This window comes from Oncorhynchus gorbuscha, linkage group LG10, assembly GCF_021184085.1.
Source record: "Oncorhynchus gorbuscha isolate QuinsamMale2020 ecotype Even-year linkage group LG10, OgorEven_v1.0, whole genome shotgun sequence".
In the NCBI taxonomy this organism is placed as follows: domain Eukaryota; kingdom Metazoa; phylum Chordata; class Actinopteri; order Salmoniformes; family Salmonidae; genus Oncorhynchus; species Oncorhynchus gorbuscha.
The window spans coordinates 82,766,613-82,783,834 of NC_060182.1; the positions used below are offsets into that span (position 1 = coordinate 82,766,613).

The window sequence follows — 17,222 nt, forward strand, 5'->3', positions numbered from 1 at the left end:
CGGTTGAAAAGCATGCATTTGGTTTTACTAGCGTTTAAGAGCAGTTGGAGGCCACGGAAGGAGTGTTGTATGGCATTGAAGCTCGTTTGGAGGTTAGATAGCACAGTGTCCAAAGACGGGCCGGAAGTATATGGAATGGTGTCGTCTGCGTAGAGGTGGATCAGGGAATCGCCCGCAGCAAGAGCAACATCATTGATATATACAGAAAAAAGAGTCGGCCCGAGAACTGAACCCTGTGGCACCCCCAGAGAGACTGCCAGAGGACCGGACAGCATGCCCTCCGATTTGACACACTGAACTCTGTCTGCAAAGTAATTGGTGAACCAGGCAAGACAGTCATCCGAAAAACCGAGGCTACTGAGTCTGCCGATAAGAATATGGTGATTGACAGAGTCGAAAGCCTTGGCAAGGTCGATGAAGACGGCTGTACAGTACTGTCTTTTATCGATGGCGGTTATGATATCGTTTAGTTCCTTGAGCGTGGCTGAGGTGCACCCGTGACCAGCTCGGAAACCAGATTGCACAGCGGAGAAGGTACGGTGGGAATTCGAGATGGTCAGTGACCTGTTTGTTGACTTGGCATTCGAAGACCTTATATAGGCAGGGCAGGATGGATATAGGTCTGTAACAGTTTGGGTCCAGGGTGTCTCCCCCTTTGAAGAGGGGGATGACTGCGGCAGCTTTCCAATCCTTGGGTATCTCAGACGATATGAAAGAGAGGTTGAACAGGCTGGTAATAGGGGTTGCGACAATGGTGGTGGATAGTTTCAGAAATAGAGGGTCCAGATTGTCAAGCCCAGCTGATTTGTACGGGTCCAGGTTTTGCAGCTCTTTCAGAACATCTGCTAACTGGATTTGGGGGAGAACTTGGAGAGGCTTGTTGGGGGGGGGTTACTGTTGGCCGAGGTTGGAGTAGCCAGGCGGAAGGCATGGCCAGCCGTTGAGAAATGCTTGTTGAAGTTTTCGATAATCATGGATTTATCGGTGGTGACCGTGTTACCTAGCCTCAGTGCAGTGGGCAGCTGTGAGGAGGTGCTCTTGTTCTCCATGGACTTCAGTGTCCCAGAACTTTTTGGAGTTGGAGCTACAGGATGCAAACTTCTGCCTGAAGAAGCTGGCCTTAGCTTTCCTGACTGACTGCGACTTGTGAGATTGAGGGCATCTAGCTTAGATTGTATTGGTTCCTGACTTCCCTGAACAGTTGCATATCGCGGGGACTATTCGATGCTATTGCAGTCCGCCACAGGATGTTTTTGTGCTGGTCGAGGGCAGTCAGGGCTGGAGTGAACCAAGGGCTGTATCTGTTCTTAGTTCTGCATTTTTTGAACGGAGCATGCTTATCTAAAATGGTGAGGAAGTTACTTTTAAAGAATGACCAGGCATCCTCAACTGACGGGATGAGGTCAATGTCCTTCCAGGATACCTGGGCCAGGTCGATTAGAAAGGCCTGCTCACAGAAGTGTTTTAGGGAGCGTTTGACAGTGATGAGGGGTGGTCGTTTGACTGCGGCTCTGTAGCGGATACAGGCAATGAGGCAGTGATCGCTGAGATCCTGGTTGAAGACAGCGGAGGTGTATTTGGAGGGCCAGTTGGTCAGGATGACATCTATGAGGGTGCCCTTGTTTACAGATTTCGGGTTGTACCTGGTGGGTTCCTTGATGACTTGTGAGATTGAGGGCATCTAGCTTAGATTGTAGGACTGCCTGGGTGTTAAGCATAGGTCACCTAACAGAACAAACTCTGAAGCTAGATGGGGGGCGATCAATTTACAAATGGTGTCCAGGGCACAGCTGGGAGCTGAGGGTGGTCGGTAGCAGGCAGCAACAGTGAGATACTTATTTCTGGAGAGAGTAATTTTTTAAATTAGTAGTTTGAAATGTTTGGCTATGGACCTGGAAAGTATGACATTACTTTGCAGGCTATCTCTGCAGTAGACTGCAACTCCTCCCCCTTTGGCGGTTCCATCTTGACGGAAAATGTTATAGTTGGGTATGGAAATCTCAGAATTTTTGGTGGCCTTCCTGAGCCAGGATTCAGACACGGCAAGGACATCAGGGTTAGCAGAGTGTGCTAAAGCAGTGAGTAAAACAAATTAGGGAGGAGGCTTCTGATGTTGACATGCATGAAACCAAGGCTTTTTCGATCACAGAAGTCAACAAATGAGGGTGCCTGGGGACATGCAGGGCCTGGGTTTACCTACACATCACCCACGGAGCAGAGGAGGAGTAGTATGAGGGTGCGGCTAAAGGATATCAAAACTGGTCGCCTAGAGCGTTGGGGACAGAGAGTAAAAGGAGCAGATTTCTGGGCATGGTAGAATATATTCAGGGCATAATGCGCAGACAGGGGTATGGTGGGGTGCGGGTACAGCGGAGGTAAGCCCAGGCACTGGGTGATGATGAGAGAGGTTGTATCTTTGGACATGCTGGTTGTAATGGGTGAGGTCACCGCATGTTTGGGAGGTGGGACAAAGGAGGTATCAGGGGTATGAAGAGTGAAACTAGGGGCTCCATTGTAAACTAAAACAATGATATTTAACCTGAACAACAGTATACAAGGCATATTGACATACAGCGAGGCATACAGTAATCACAGGTGTTGAATTGGGAGAGCTAGCTAAACAGTAGGTGAGACAACAACAGCTAATCAGCTAGCAAAACAACAGCAGGTAAAATGGCGTTGACTAGGCAGGGAGGGTCGGATTAACTACACACAGAGCCTGAGTGCGGCTGGGGCCGACAGATAAAACATAAACAAGCAGAATGGAGTACCGTGATTAATGGACAGTCCAGCATGCATCAGCTATGTAGCCAAGTGATCAGTGTCCAGGGGGCAGCGGTGGATGGGACTGGCGAGTATTATCCAGGTAAAAAAGAACTGGCTGGCTGTGCAGAAGGTAAAGCCGCTAGCAGTGGCTAACAATGACTAAATAGCTTGTAGCTAGTTAACTGGTTAGCTTCTGGAGGTTCTTGAATGTGTTCTAAAAATTAAAAAAGAATAGTGATTCCGTATCACATTGGGTGAGGCAGGTTACCGGAAGGTATAATCTAATTAAAAATCGAAAAGAGATTGAAAGTAAATATGGGTCCAGTGAGTGGTTGGGCTGGCTGGGGACGTGGCGATTCAGACAGTTAGCAGGCCTGTGCTAACAGTTAGTAGGCCGGGGCTGAGCAAGGTAGCGGTTAGCAGACCGGGGCTAAACAAGCTAGCAGTTAGCAGGCCGAATTAGCAAGCAAGCAGATAGCAAGGGCTGGAAAGTTAGTCTTTGGGGGACGTCGCAATGGGGTGAGTCTGTTTATGCCTCTTCATGCGGTGACATCGATAGACCGGTCGTGGGTCCGGATATTGTAGCCCAGGAGTATGCTTCGGTGGTAGCACAGGAGCTCTGGCCGGGCTAGCTTCAAGCTAAGTGGATGGAAACGCTAGCCGGGAGTAATAATCTGGGGTTGCGGTTAGCTAGTTAGCTAGTTGTGAAGATCCAGCTGAAAATGTTCATTTTGCGGTGGGAATCCGGGGATTAAAAAAATAATAATAATAGGTCCGTTGTGCTCTGGTTAGAGTCGCGTTGTTCAAACTGGCGAGAGCTTTCCGAGCTAAAGGTTAGCTGATGACCAGTTAGCTGATGACCGCTAGCAATGGTTTGCTGGTAGTTAGCTGGCTAGCTTCAGTTGAGGGGTTCCGGACCCAAAGTAAATATAAGTACTTTAGAAAGAAAAGCAGATCCGCGCTACATTGGGTGAGGCGGGTTGCAGGAGAGTATTTCGAAGTTGAGGTTTAGCAAAATGTTTTAAAAGATATGCGAAGAAAAATATGTAAAAAAACAATATATACAAGGGACACGACACGACAAGACGTCCGACTGCTACGCCATCTTGGATATGTTGGGGTGGTATGCGAATTGGAGTGGGTCCAGGGTGTCTGGGATAATGGTGTTGATGTGAGCCATGACCAGCCTTTCATGGCTACAGTTGTGAGTGCTACGGGTTAGTAGTCATTTAGGCAGGTTACCTTGGTGTTCTTGGGCACAGGGACTATGGTGGTCTGCTTAAAACATGTTGGTATTACAGACTAGGAGAGGGAGAGGTTGAAAATGTTGGTTTAGACACTTGCCAGTTGGTCTGCGTATGCTCTGAGTAATCCGGATGGCCCTGGTAATCCGGATGGCCCTGTGGCCTTGTGAACATTAACCTGTTTAAAGGTCATCCATCAGCTAAGGAGAGGATGATCACAGTCGTCTGGAATAGCTAATGCTCTCATGCATAGTTCAGTGTTCCTAGCCTCGAAGCGCACATAGAACGCATTTAGCTGGACTGGTAGGCTCGCGTCACTAGACAGCTCACAGCTGGGTTTCCCTTTGTAATCTGTGATAGTTTGCAAGCCCTGCTACATATGACGAACGTCAGAGTTAGTGTAGTAGGATTCAATCTTGATCCTGTATTGACACTTTGTCTGTTTGATGGTTCGTCAAAGGGCATAGCTGGATTTCTTATAAGTGTCCGGATTAGTGTCCCGCTCATTGAAAGCGACAGCTCTAGCCTTTAGCTCAGTGCAGATGTTGCCTGTCATCTATTGCTTCTGGTTGGGATATGTATGTACGTACGCAGGCATGGTCACTGTGGGGGTGAGGGTATTATATTACTGCTAGATATTACTGCACTGTTGGAGCTAGAAAACAAGCATTTCGCTGCGCCTGCAATAACATCTGTAAATCTCTGTACGCAACCAATAAACTGATTTGATTTTGCACATTGCAGCATCAAACAATACATTGTAAAGGTTTTCTATCTAAATGTACTTTATCTGTTGAGCACAGCTAAGTGAAATAAACATAGGATGTCCCACCAACCTTTTCCCAAGATGTGTCCGAGGGTCAGTAGCCTTTCTGGGATCAGAACGTCTTGAAGCTTGGCCTTCAGATCGTCGTTGATACCCAAGCTGTCCACTGGTGGAAGACAGAGATACAATTCATTATTCACAACCCAGGTCCACTACAATACAGGTCAAGAGGCACCTTTTTGCCTATGTAGTGGGCCCAGGTTCTGGTCAAAAGTAGTGCACTATATAGGGAATAGTGTGCCATTTAGGATGCAACCGCACTGTAGTGCTTGTGCCATATGTGTCAATAGAGAAACATTTATTTGTGGAGGCTACAAGCCAAACATGACTGACTTTACTTACAGGTGGATTCTGGGAGCTCAGAGCAGGTCCTGTTGAATGACCTGGCTGCAGTGAAGGAGACCGTGCTCTCAGTCCCCGGTGGCTTGAACACAGACCTGCAAGGACAAGCAGAGCCCTATTATCCCATCTTTACGTTGGTGTTGTAAACTTGTAGATACATTGCCCCTGTGTTCAAATACTTCTAAAATGCATCCTTCCTCTCTTCCTAGAGATATTCCACTGATCAGACCAAAACATTGTTGAAGGGAATCTCATGGAAACCTTGCTTTTCCTTATCCAATCATGTCAGCTCAGGAGAAAGAAGTGAAGAAGGATGCTGTCAAAGTATTCAAACAATGCCTCAGATTCTGGTATATACTGCAGAAAAATCTGCCTCTATGTGAAGGGGTGGTGCGCTGCTTTCAGACCATATAAATCCTTCTCACCCAAAAAATGATGTCTAGAGATATGTACAGTACGAATGGCTGTATTCTAGTAGAGAGAGAGAGACAATCATAGCCTACCCAAACTCATAGCCTACCCAAACTGTGTTATGGCCTCTCTGAGTCTGGGCTGCCACTGCTTTGTGGAACATAAACACTGTCAAACTAGAAGCAAAGTGACAGAGGGAAATTTGGAGCATAGGTGGCAACTAGACTACCAGCTAATGTTGGATAGTGACAGAGGACCAGAGGGACTAATAGTGGATAGTGACAGACCCAATGTGGATAGTGACAGAGGGACCACATAGGGACTAGGCCTCTCTGAGTCAGGGGACTGCCAGAGGGACTGCAGAGGGACTAATTGTGTGAAGAGGGACATAAACACACACTACACAGTATAATAGTGACTAGGGACTAATTACATGACAACACAATAGCAGAGGGACGTGTCACAGAGGGACTTGAAAGTTTGGAGCATAGGTTTCAAGGGACTACAACTAGTGGATAGTGACAGAGGGACTAATAGTGGATAGTGACAGAGGGACTAATAGTGGATAGTGACAGAGGGACTAATAGTGGATAGTGACAGAGGGACTGACAGAGGGACTAATAGTGGATAGTGACAGAGGGACTAATAGTGGATAGTGACAGAGGGACTAATAGTGGATAGTGACAGAGGGACTAATAGTGACAGAGGGACTAATGTTGGATAGTGACAGAGGACATAAGTGACAGAGGGACTAATAGTGGATAGTGACAGAGGACATAATAGTGACAGAGGGACTAATAGTGACAGAGGGACTAATAATAGTGACAGAGGGACTAATAGTGACAGAGGGACTAATAGTGACAGAGGGACTAATAGTGACAGAGGGACTAATAGTGACAGAGGGACTAATAGTGACAGAGGACATAATAGTGACAGAGGGACTAATAGTGACAGAGGGACTAATAGTGACAGAGGGACTAATAGTGACAGAGGACATAATAGTGACAGAGGGACTAATAGTGACAGAGGGACTAATAGTTACAGAGGGACTAATAGTGACAGAGGGACTAATAGTGACAGAGGGACTAATAGTGGATAGTGACAGAGGACATAAGTGACAGAGGGACTAATAGTGACAGAGGGACTAATAGTGGATAGTGACAGAGGACATAATAGTGACAGAGGGACTAATAGTGACAGAGGGACTACTAGTGACAGAGGGAATAATAGTGCAGAGGGAGTATTCGGCCCCCTTAAACTTTGTGACCTTTTGCCACATTTCAGGCTTCAAACATAAAGATATAAAACTGTATTTTTTTGTGAAGAATCAACAACAAGTGGGACACAATCATGAAGTGGAACGGCATTTATTGGATATTTCAAACTTTTTTAACAAATCAAAAACTGAAAAATTGGGCGTGCAAAATTATTCAGCCCCTTTACTTTCAGTGCAGAAAACTCTCTCCAGAAGTTCAGTGAGGATCTCTGAATGATCCAATGTTGACCTAAATGACTAATGATGATAAATGCAATCCACCTGTGTGTAATCAAGTCTCCGTATAAATGCACCTGCACTGTGATAGTCTCAGAGGTCCGTTAAAAGCACAGAGAGCATCATGAAGAACAAGGAACACACCAGGCAGGTCCGAGATATTGTTGTGAAGAAGTTTAAAGCCGGATTTGGATACAAAAAGATTCCCCAAGCTTTAAACATCCCAAGGAGCACTGTGCAAGCGATAATATTGAAATGGAAGGAGTATCAGACCACTGCAAATCTACCAAGACCTGGCCGTCCCTCTAAACTTTCAGCTCATACAAGGAGATGACTGATCAGAGATGCAGCCAAGAGGCCCATGATCACTCTGGATGAACTGCAGAGATCTACAGCTGAGGTGGGAGACTCTGTCCATAGGACAACAATCAGTCGTATATTGCACAAATCTGGCCTTTATGGAAGAGTGGCAAGAAGAAAGACATTTCTTAATGATATCCATAAAAAGTGTTGTTTAAAGTTTACCACAAGCCACCTGGGAGACACACCAAACATGTGGAAGAAGGTGCACTGGTCAGATGAAACCAAAATTGAACTTTTTGGCAACAATGCAAAATGTTATGTTTGGCGTAAAAGCAACACAGCCCATCACCCTGAACACACCATCCCCACTGTCAAACATGGTGGTGGCAGCATCATGGTTTGGGCCTGCTTTTCTTCAGCAGGGACAGGGAAGATGGTTAAAATTGATGGGAAGATGGATGGAGCCAAATACAGGACCATTCTGGAAGAAAACCTGATGGAGTTCTCAAAAGACCTGAGACTGGGACGGAGATTTGTCTTCCAACAAGACAATGATCCAAAACATAAAGCAAAATCTACAATGGAATGGTTCAAAAATAAACATATGCAGGTGTTAGAATGGCCAAGTCAAAGTCCAGACCTGAATCCAATCGAGAATCTGTGGAAAGAACTGAAAACTGCTGTTTACAAATGCTCTCCATCCAACCTCACTGAGCTCGAGCTGTTTTGCAAGGAGGAATGGGAAAAAATGTCAGTCTCTCAATGTTCAAAACTGATAGAGACATACCCCAAGCGACTTACAGCTGTAATCGCAGCAAAAAGTGGCGCTACAAAGTATTAACTTAAGGGGGCTGAATAATTTTGCACGCCCAATTTTTCAGTTTTTGATTTGTTAAAAAAGTTTGAAATATCCAATAAATGTCGTTCCACTTCATGATTGTGTCCCATTTGTTGTTGATTCTTCACAAAAAAATACAGTTTTATATCTTTGTTTGAAGCCTGAAATGTGGCAAAAGGTCGCAAAGTTCAAGGGGGCCGAATACTTTCGCAAGGCACTGTAATAGTGACAGAGGGACTAATAGTGGATAGTGACAGAGGGACTAATAGTGGATAGTGACAGAGGGACTAATAGTGACAGAGGGACTAATAGTGGATAGTGACAGAGGGACTAATAGTGGATAGTGACAGAAGGACTAGAAGTGACTAATAGTGGATAGTGACAGAGGGACTAATAGTGACAGAGGGACTAATAGTGACAGATAGTGACAGAGGGACTAATAGTGAAGTGACAGAGTGACAGAGGGACTAATAGTGGATAGTGACAGAGGGACTAATAGTGACAGATAGTGACAGAGGGACTAATAGTGGATAGTGACAGAGGGACTAATAGTGGATAGTGACAGAAGGACTAATAGTGGATAGTGACAGAGGGACTAATAGTGGATAGTGACAGAGGGACTAATAGTGGATAGTGACAGAGGGACTAATAGTGGATAGTGACAGAGGGACTAATAGTGGATAGTGACAGAGGGACTAATAGTGAATAGTGACAGAGGGACTAATAGTGGATAGTGACAGAGGGACTAATAGTGGATAGTGACAGAGGGACTAATAGTGGATAGTGACAGAGGGACTAATAGTGGATAGTGACAGAGGGACTAATAGTGACAGAGGGACTAATAGTGACAGAGGGACTAATAGTGACAGAGGGACTAATAGTGACAGAGGGACTAATAGTGGATAGTGACAGAGGGACTAATATAGTGACAGAGGACTAATAGTGACAGAGTGACAGAGGGACTAATAGTGGATAGTGACAGAGGGACTAATAGTGGATAGTGACAGAGGGACTAATAGTGAATAGTGACAGAGGGACTAATAGTGGATAGTGACAGAGGGACTAATAGTGGATAGTGACAGAGGGACTAATAGTGGATAGTGACAGAGGGACTAATAGTGGATAGTGACAGAGGGACTAATAGTGGATAGTGACAGAGGGACTAATAGTGGATAGTGACAGAGGGACTAATAGTGACAGAGGGACTAATAGTGGATAGTGACAGAGGGACTAATAGTGGATAGTGACAGAGGGACTAATAGTGGATAGTGACAGAGGGACTAATAGTGGATAGTGACAGAGGGACTAATAGTGGATAGTGACAGAGGGACTAATAGTGGATAGTGACAGAGGTGACAGAGGGACTAATAGTGGATAGTGACAGAGGGACTAATAGTGGATAGTGACAGAGGGACTAATAGTGGATAGTGATAGTGACAGAGGGGACTAATAGTGGATAGTGACAGAGGGACTAATAGTGGATAGTGACAGAGGGACTAATAGTGGATAGTGACAGAGGGACTAATAGTGGATAGTGACAGAGGGACTAATAGTGGATAGTGACAGAGGGACTAATAGTGGATAGTGACAGAGGGACTAATAGTGGATAGTGACAGAGGGACTAATAGTGGATAGTGACAGAGGGACTAATAGTGGATAGTGACAGAGGGTGGATAGTGACAGAGGGACTAATAGTGGATAGTGACAGAGGGTGGATAGTGACAGAGGGACTAATAGTGGATAGTGACAGAGGGACTAATAGTCAATAGTGACAGAGGGACTAATAGTGGATAGTGACAGAGGGACTAATAGTGGATAGTGACAGAGGGACTAATAGTCAATAGTGACAGAGGGACTAATAGTGGATAGTGACAGAGGGACTAATAGGATAGTGACAGAGGAACTAATAGTGAATAGTGACAGAGGGACTAATAGTGGATAGCTAATAGTGGATAGTGACAGAGGGACTAATAGTGGATAGTGACAGAGGGACTAATAGTGGATAGTGACAGAGGGACTAATAGTGGATATAGAGGGACTAATAGTGGATAGTGACAGAGGGACTAATAGTGAATAGTGACAGAGGGACTAATAGTGGATAGTGACAGAGGGACTAATAGTGAATAGTGACAGAGGGACTAATAGTGGATAGTGACAGAGGGACTAATAGTGAATAGTGACAGAGGGACTAATAGTGGATAGTGACAGAGGGACTAATAGTGGATAGTGACAGAGGGACTAATATTGGATAGTGACAGAGGGACTTCAGATTACAGATTTTGTATTCTGATCATAGAGTTACGATAATGGAATTCCCGAACACGTCGTACGTCTACATTTAAATGTGTCCACATTGTGTCTGGATTCCCTTTTCCTAGGTTATATTGAAATGCCAGTATGCAAACAGTGGAAAAGGCTAAATTTGACAACACAACTTGATGGCAGTAGCCATCTACTATAACTAACGAACCAACTAACCTCTGTCGCCAGCCAGTAAAGCTAAAGGGATTGCATACAGGTTAGCATAACTCTAGCCAAACAATTGTTTTTCTAATTAGCTAGCATTTATGAAGCCAGGAAACACGTTCGCTTCTTTCGCTTCCAAAACACAAGTTTTCAGGAGACTTGTGTTGGTGAAGTGCTGATGACGTTTCCCACTGTATGCACTTTCTGAAGCCTGATTGAGTCCAGACTGCGGGTGGGTCTCTCCTCAATGCGTCCCTGACCACCTGAAGTGGTCAGTCAGATCTGAACACAATCTGACCACAATGCGACTTGTTTGTCTTTTCAATACGATCTTTGTATTCTGATAGTAGCAGTCGCATGTAAGTGTCAAGTGTACACAACCAGCATGACAGAGGGACTGATTGCGGTGGAGTGACAGAAGGGCTCACTGACCTGAGGCGGGCATGACCAGTACAGGCTGGCTCCAGGGCCCACAGCCGGCCACTGTACACGCCGACACCTGGAAGGTGGCGTTGAAGAAACGACCTCCACCAGACAGGTGGGCCATGTTCTCTTTAAAGAGCAACGCCTCCTGGAACACAACAGCCAAAACATACGTTAATGTGTGTTCTATTAAGACATATTGCTTTGAGTTTAAGAAACTTAAAAACAAAGCTGCCATTGCAAATTAGATCCAAGTAAGTGCTGGCCTTTTATCACAGAGACACACATGCTTTGACACCACAGGAACAAAATATGAAATGTGACCTTTTAATTAATTAATTTTTTGAATTCTCTCCATTATGAGAAAAGATTACATTGAAGACCATGCAAGAGAACTTGGAATACATTTTGAACATTAATTTGGTGTTACAATTTCAGCAACGCAAATGCTCATGATCTTTAACCATTTTCAGGTCTTGCCATATATTTTAAAGTAGATTTAAATCAAGACTGTAACTCGGCAACTCAGGAACATTCCCAGTCTTCTTGGTAAGCAACTCCAGTGTAGATTTGACCTTGTGTTCTAGGTTATTGTCCTACTGAAAGGTGAATTGTCTGGTGGAAAGCAGAATGAACCAGGTTTTCCTCTAGGATTTTACCTGTGCTTAGCTCCATTACATTAATTTTTTATCCTAATAAACTGCCCAGTTCTTAACGATTACAATTATACACCAAAACATGACACTTGAAAATATTGAGAGTGGTACTCAGTAATGTGTTGTATTTGCCCCAAATATAACACTTTGTATTCAAGAGAAAATGTGAATTGCTTTGCCACATTTTTTGCAGTATTACTTTAATGCCTTGTTGCAAACAAGATGCTTTTTTGGGGAATATTTGTATTGTGTACAGACTTCCTTGTTTTTTCACTCTGTCAATTAGGTTAGTATTGTGGAGTAACTATAATGTTGTTGATCCATCCTCAGTTCTATCACAGCCATTAATAAACTGTAATAAATGTTTTGGCATCATGGTGAAATCCCTGAGTGGTTTACATTTTCTTTCCTATCTGGCAATTGAGTTAGGAAGGACGCTTGTATCTTTGTAGTGACTGGTGTATTGATACACCATCCAAAGTGTAGTTAATAACTTCACCATGCTCAAAGCGATATTCAGTGCCTTCTTTTTTTTACACCCATTTACCAACAGGTGCCCTTATCCCTGGTCTTTGTGGTAATTGTATGTGTGGGGTACAGAGATGAGGTAGTCATTCAGATATCATGACATGGAGTGAGTCCATGCAACTTATGCGACTTGTTAAGCACATTTTTACTCCTGAATGTATTTAGTGTTTCCATAATAAAAGGGTTGGATACTTATTGATCCAAGATAGTTCAGCTTTATTTTTAATGAATGTGTAACATTTTCAAAAACCGTATTTCCACTTTGACATTATGGGGTACTGTGTGTCTAGGCCAGTGACAACACATCTGCGCAAATACTTTCTGGAGGCACTGTATGGTCATTATACAATTATTGTGGCCAAGAAAGAAAAAACAGAACACATGTAGCAAGCTCAAAGGGTTTAGATATCTGAACACCTGACAGATTGGGAGTCATAGAAAGGAGAGTAAAAAGACTTTTGACCCATTTTCTATAGCAATGTCCCTATTAAAAACAACTAAACCCCTAGTATGGCCATAGAAACTTCTGGTATGGCCATAGACACTTCTGGTACGGCCATAGACACTTCTGGTATGGCCATAGACACTTCTGGTACGGCCATAGACACTTCTGGTACGGCCATAGACACTTCTGGTACGGCCATAGACACTTCTGGTACGGCCATAGACACTTCTGGTACGGCCATAGAAACTTCTGGTACGGCCATAGAAACTTCTGGTACGGCCATAGAAACTTCTGGTACGGCCATAGAAACTTCTGGTACGGCCATAGAAACTTCTGGTACGGCCATAGAAACTTCTGGTACGGCCATAGAAACTTCTGGTATGGCCATAGGATTGTGAACGTAGTCATACTGTAATGTACCACATTCCATAATAACAGAAACATAGGGATTGTAATTAATAAGAAGTAGATTGTTGACAGCAGCTGAAGACTGGTGTCGGCTGGCTGTGGTTATTGTATGCTCCACTGACCAATGTCTACTGTGACTGAGAATTTGGCATATTAAATGACTGAAATGTGCATTGATCTGCACAGCCAGAGACTATTTTCTTCAGTTTATTTCCTTCCTGCAGCTTTTGCTATCATCTGAGGTACATATGAGATTCCTTCAGTGTGTATAGGTGTATGGGTCTGAACCTGTCCCTCTCCTCCCAGGTTCCACTGGACTTTGTAGGCCATCAGTTTCCCCTGCAGCTCCTTGTCGTCCAAGCATGCCCAGTTCAGGGACAGATGCTGTTCAGTTAGTTCAAAGGTCAGGTTCCGGGGGGCAGCAGAGGGCACTAGGAAGAAAGAAGACAGGGACAGTTTCATGACAGTACTTTACATTTCATCAAAGAACAATACGTATATGTCCATGCTGTCATCACACCCTTGGTCCTAATCCTTAAAAACGTTAACAGATCTAAAGGACATTTAAGTCATTTAGCAGACGCTCTTATCCAGAGCGACTTAAACATATGGACATTTATTTATTGCTGCTACAGATTATTATTTTTTTAAATTATTTTCATTATTTTATTTAACTTAGTCGGAGCCTAAGATTTTCATTGTACCCTCCAATTTTTTATTTTTTATTTTTACCTTTATTTAGCCAGGCATGTCAGTTAAGAACAAATTCTTATTTTCAATGACGGCCTAGGAACAGTGGGTTAACTGCCTGTTCAGGGGCAGAACGACAGATTTGTACCTTGTCAGCTGGGGGGTTTGAACTCACAACCTTCCGGTTACTAGTCCAACGCTCTAACCACTAGGCTACCCTGCCGCCCCAATCACACCTGCAACCCTGCACATGTGACTATTAAACACTGAATGGGATATAAGGGAAAGGGCCAAGATTAAGGTATACTTCGGGATTTTGGCAATGAGGCCCTTTATCTACTGCAGCAGTCAGATGAACTTGTGGATAAAAAATGTATGTCTCTGTGTCCAGTATGAAGGAAGTTCGAGGTAGTTTTACGAGCCAATGCTAACTAGCTTTAGCGCAATGACTAAGTCTATGGGTATTTACTAGACGTCTATGGGTATTTACTGGAAGTCTATGGGTATTTACTGGAAGTCTATGGGTATTTACTGGAAGTCTATGGGTATTTACTGGAAGTCTATGGGTATTTACTAGAAGTCTATGGGTATTTACTGGAAGTCTATAGGTATTTACTGGAAGTCTATGGGTATTTACTGGAAGTCTATGGGTATTTACTGGAAGTCTATGGGTATTTACTGGAAGTCTATGGGTATTTACTGGAAGTCTATGGGTATTTACTGGAAGTCTATGGGTATTTACTGGAAGTCTATGGGTATTTACTGGACGTCTATGGGTATTTACTGGACGTCTATGGGTATTTACTGGAAGTCTATGGGTATTTACTGGAAGTCTATGGGTATTTACTGGAAGTCTATGGGTATTTACTGGAAGTCTATGGGTATTTACTGGAAGTCTATGGGTATTTACTGGAAGTCTATGGGTATTTACTGGAAGTCTATGGGTATTTACTGGAAGTCTATGGGTATTTACTGGAAGTCTATGGGTATTTACTGGACGTCTATGGGTATTTACTGGAAGTCTATGGGTATTTACTGGAAGTCTATGGGTATTTACTGGAAGTCTATGGGTATTTACTGGACGTCTATGGGTATTTACTGGAAGTCTATGGGTATTTACTGGAAGTCTATGGGTATTTACTGGAAGTCTATGGGTATTTACTGGAAGTCTATGGGTATTTACTGGACGTCTATGGGTATTTACTGGAAGTCTATGGGTATCTGCTATCATGCTAGTAGATATCCATAGACTTCCAGTCATTGTTAGTTAGCAATAGCTTGCGAAACTACTTCTAACTTCCTTCATACTGCACACAGACATAAAAATGGTATCCACAAGTTCATCTGACTCTGGGAAAGTAGATAATCCCGAAGCAAATTGAGACCGGCTTCAGGTCACCCTAAAATGAGACCCCAATCATTCCTGCAGTGGCCTCCTTGACCAGCGTGTGTCGACAATGAGACAACAGGGTTTAGTTCAGCACTGCAGCACATTGATATGGATTGAGGGCATGCACAATGGTTCATTGTACAAGTGGGACTGGAATCCACTGGCCTGTATCCAGCACTGGCAGTTTACAAACATACAAACAAGGTCGCCACCAGAAACCCCCACTCCAATGCTCCCCTTAGACGAGCTCCCATGATCACCTCTAAACTCAAACGACTGTCCCACTTATCTTAACAACCCTCATTTAAAACTGAAACTTAGACCGTATCCTATATGAACATGAAGGGGTGGATTCCCAGACGAAGATTACGCTAATGCTAGTCCTAGACTAAAAAGACAACTTAATGGAGAATCTCCTTCAAATTATTTTTGGTCCAAGATTAGGGTTAATCTGTGTCTGCTTAACCATCTCTAAATGTTTCATGTTACTTTTACAGAGTAACAACTTTGAAAGGTCATCTGTGGGGCTGTAAGACACAGAGGGCCACAAACACAGAGAATCACTATGTTCTCATTGTGATAAGGTTGCTACTCGCCATACTGTTGCATGGATCGTCACATGCTATTGATGTCCAGCTGGTGATGTGAGTGCAGTTGGTAGAAAATGACAACAAAAACAACAGTTGATGAACAAAAGGGCTAAGTCCCAAATGGCACCCTATTCCCTTTATAGTGCACTACATTTGACCAGGGCCCATAGGAATAGGGTGTCATTTGGAACTCAGCACTGTTCAGCCCCAGATATGTCATCATCTATTCTAGTGACTGGATGCACACCTGCTTCTGGTGTCTGAAAGTCCAGCCAGCCAGAGAACGGGGATATCCCCACCTCATTGTCACAGCACACTCTAACGCTGTAGTTGGAGTAGCAGCTCAGCCCATTGAGGATCTGTTGGAACGGTGGAACCTTCACACACTGGTCTCGAACTTCCACCTTCCTCCCAGAGTTCTTAGAAATCTGTAAAAGGTATGGAAGGAAGTTAGTGGTAGTTTAGCATTAGCTGGAAAAATTACCTCTAAATTCCTTCATAAATTCCTTCATACTGGATACAGAGACATTAACATGGTATCCATGAGTTCATCTGACTCTGGGGAAGTAGATAAAGGGCCTCGTTGCCAAAATCTCGAAGTATCTCTTTAAAAATCGTCATGTTTCCATTGTCAATATTGAAACTGAGGTCTGAATACTCAGGCTGTCTTAAATGTTTAAAAAATGGGTATGTGGTTTTCATTATCTCAGTCTAGGCCAAACATTCATCCACGGCTTTAATGGAATTCTGATGGTTGTCACTCCCATCTTAAAATAGCACTGACAACAACGACCACATTTCGTAATAATAACTAATTTATCAACTGCATATTATGGTTGCTTTATTGAAAATCTAAATGTAAGAATTAGGTTATATGAACTTAGTACTGACACAGGACATCTCAGTGGTGTTGGTTCAGTCTTAGTTACTGTACCTGGATGGTGCAGGCTGACAGGTCAGAGTGTCCAGTGAAGCCTGGGCTCCAGGCCAGCGTGACATTGTTCTCCACCATGTGGACCACCTGCACACCTTTAGGGGCTGCTGGGAGGACTGCAGTCAATTAAAGAACAGGGTTTTAGATTTACAAACATCCAACTCTGAACAGAAGCTGGACTCGGGGCCGATAAGCCTAGCTAAATTACAGCAGCATACTGTAACATGCATTGACTAACTAGTCTTTATCAAGCAGCGTATTCTAATCTGAAAAATGACTTAGTCACACTCATGACAGCATTGATTATTCATGAATTTCTCACCTTTAATGTGCACAGTGCCTGTTCGAGATACTGAGATACCTCTGGCATTCTTGGCTTCACAGTAGAACTTGATGCTGTTATTAACACCTACAGGGAACAGAGGAGGGAGACATGGTGTACTCATGATGTGATGTACTCAACAGCATGC

At 43.7% G+C, this 17,222-nt stretch overlaps 1 protein-coding gene across 1 annotated transcript in view; it reads right to left on the minus strand.

Moving 5' to 3' along the window:
• LOC124046655 (tyrosine-protein kinase receptor TYRO3-like) overlaps positions 1-17,222 on the minus strand; it is a 40,493-nt gene that overhangs the window by 12,808 nt on the left and 10,463 nt on the right. The window contains 9 exon segments of the mRNA XM_046367277.1: positions 4,847-4,942; positions 5,179-5,273; positions 5,699-5,709; positions 5,711-5,739; positions 11,121-11,259; positions 13,437-13,579; positions 16,066-16,246; positions 16,753-16,868; positions 17,075-17,161. Coding sequence (XP_046223233.1) covers positions 4,847-4,942; positions 5,179-5,273; positions 5,699-5,709; positions 5,711-5,739; positions 11,121-11,259; positions 13,437-13,579; positions 16,066-16,246; positions 16,753-16,868; positions 17,075-17,161 — 897 coding nt within the window.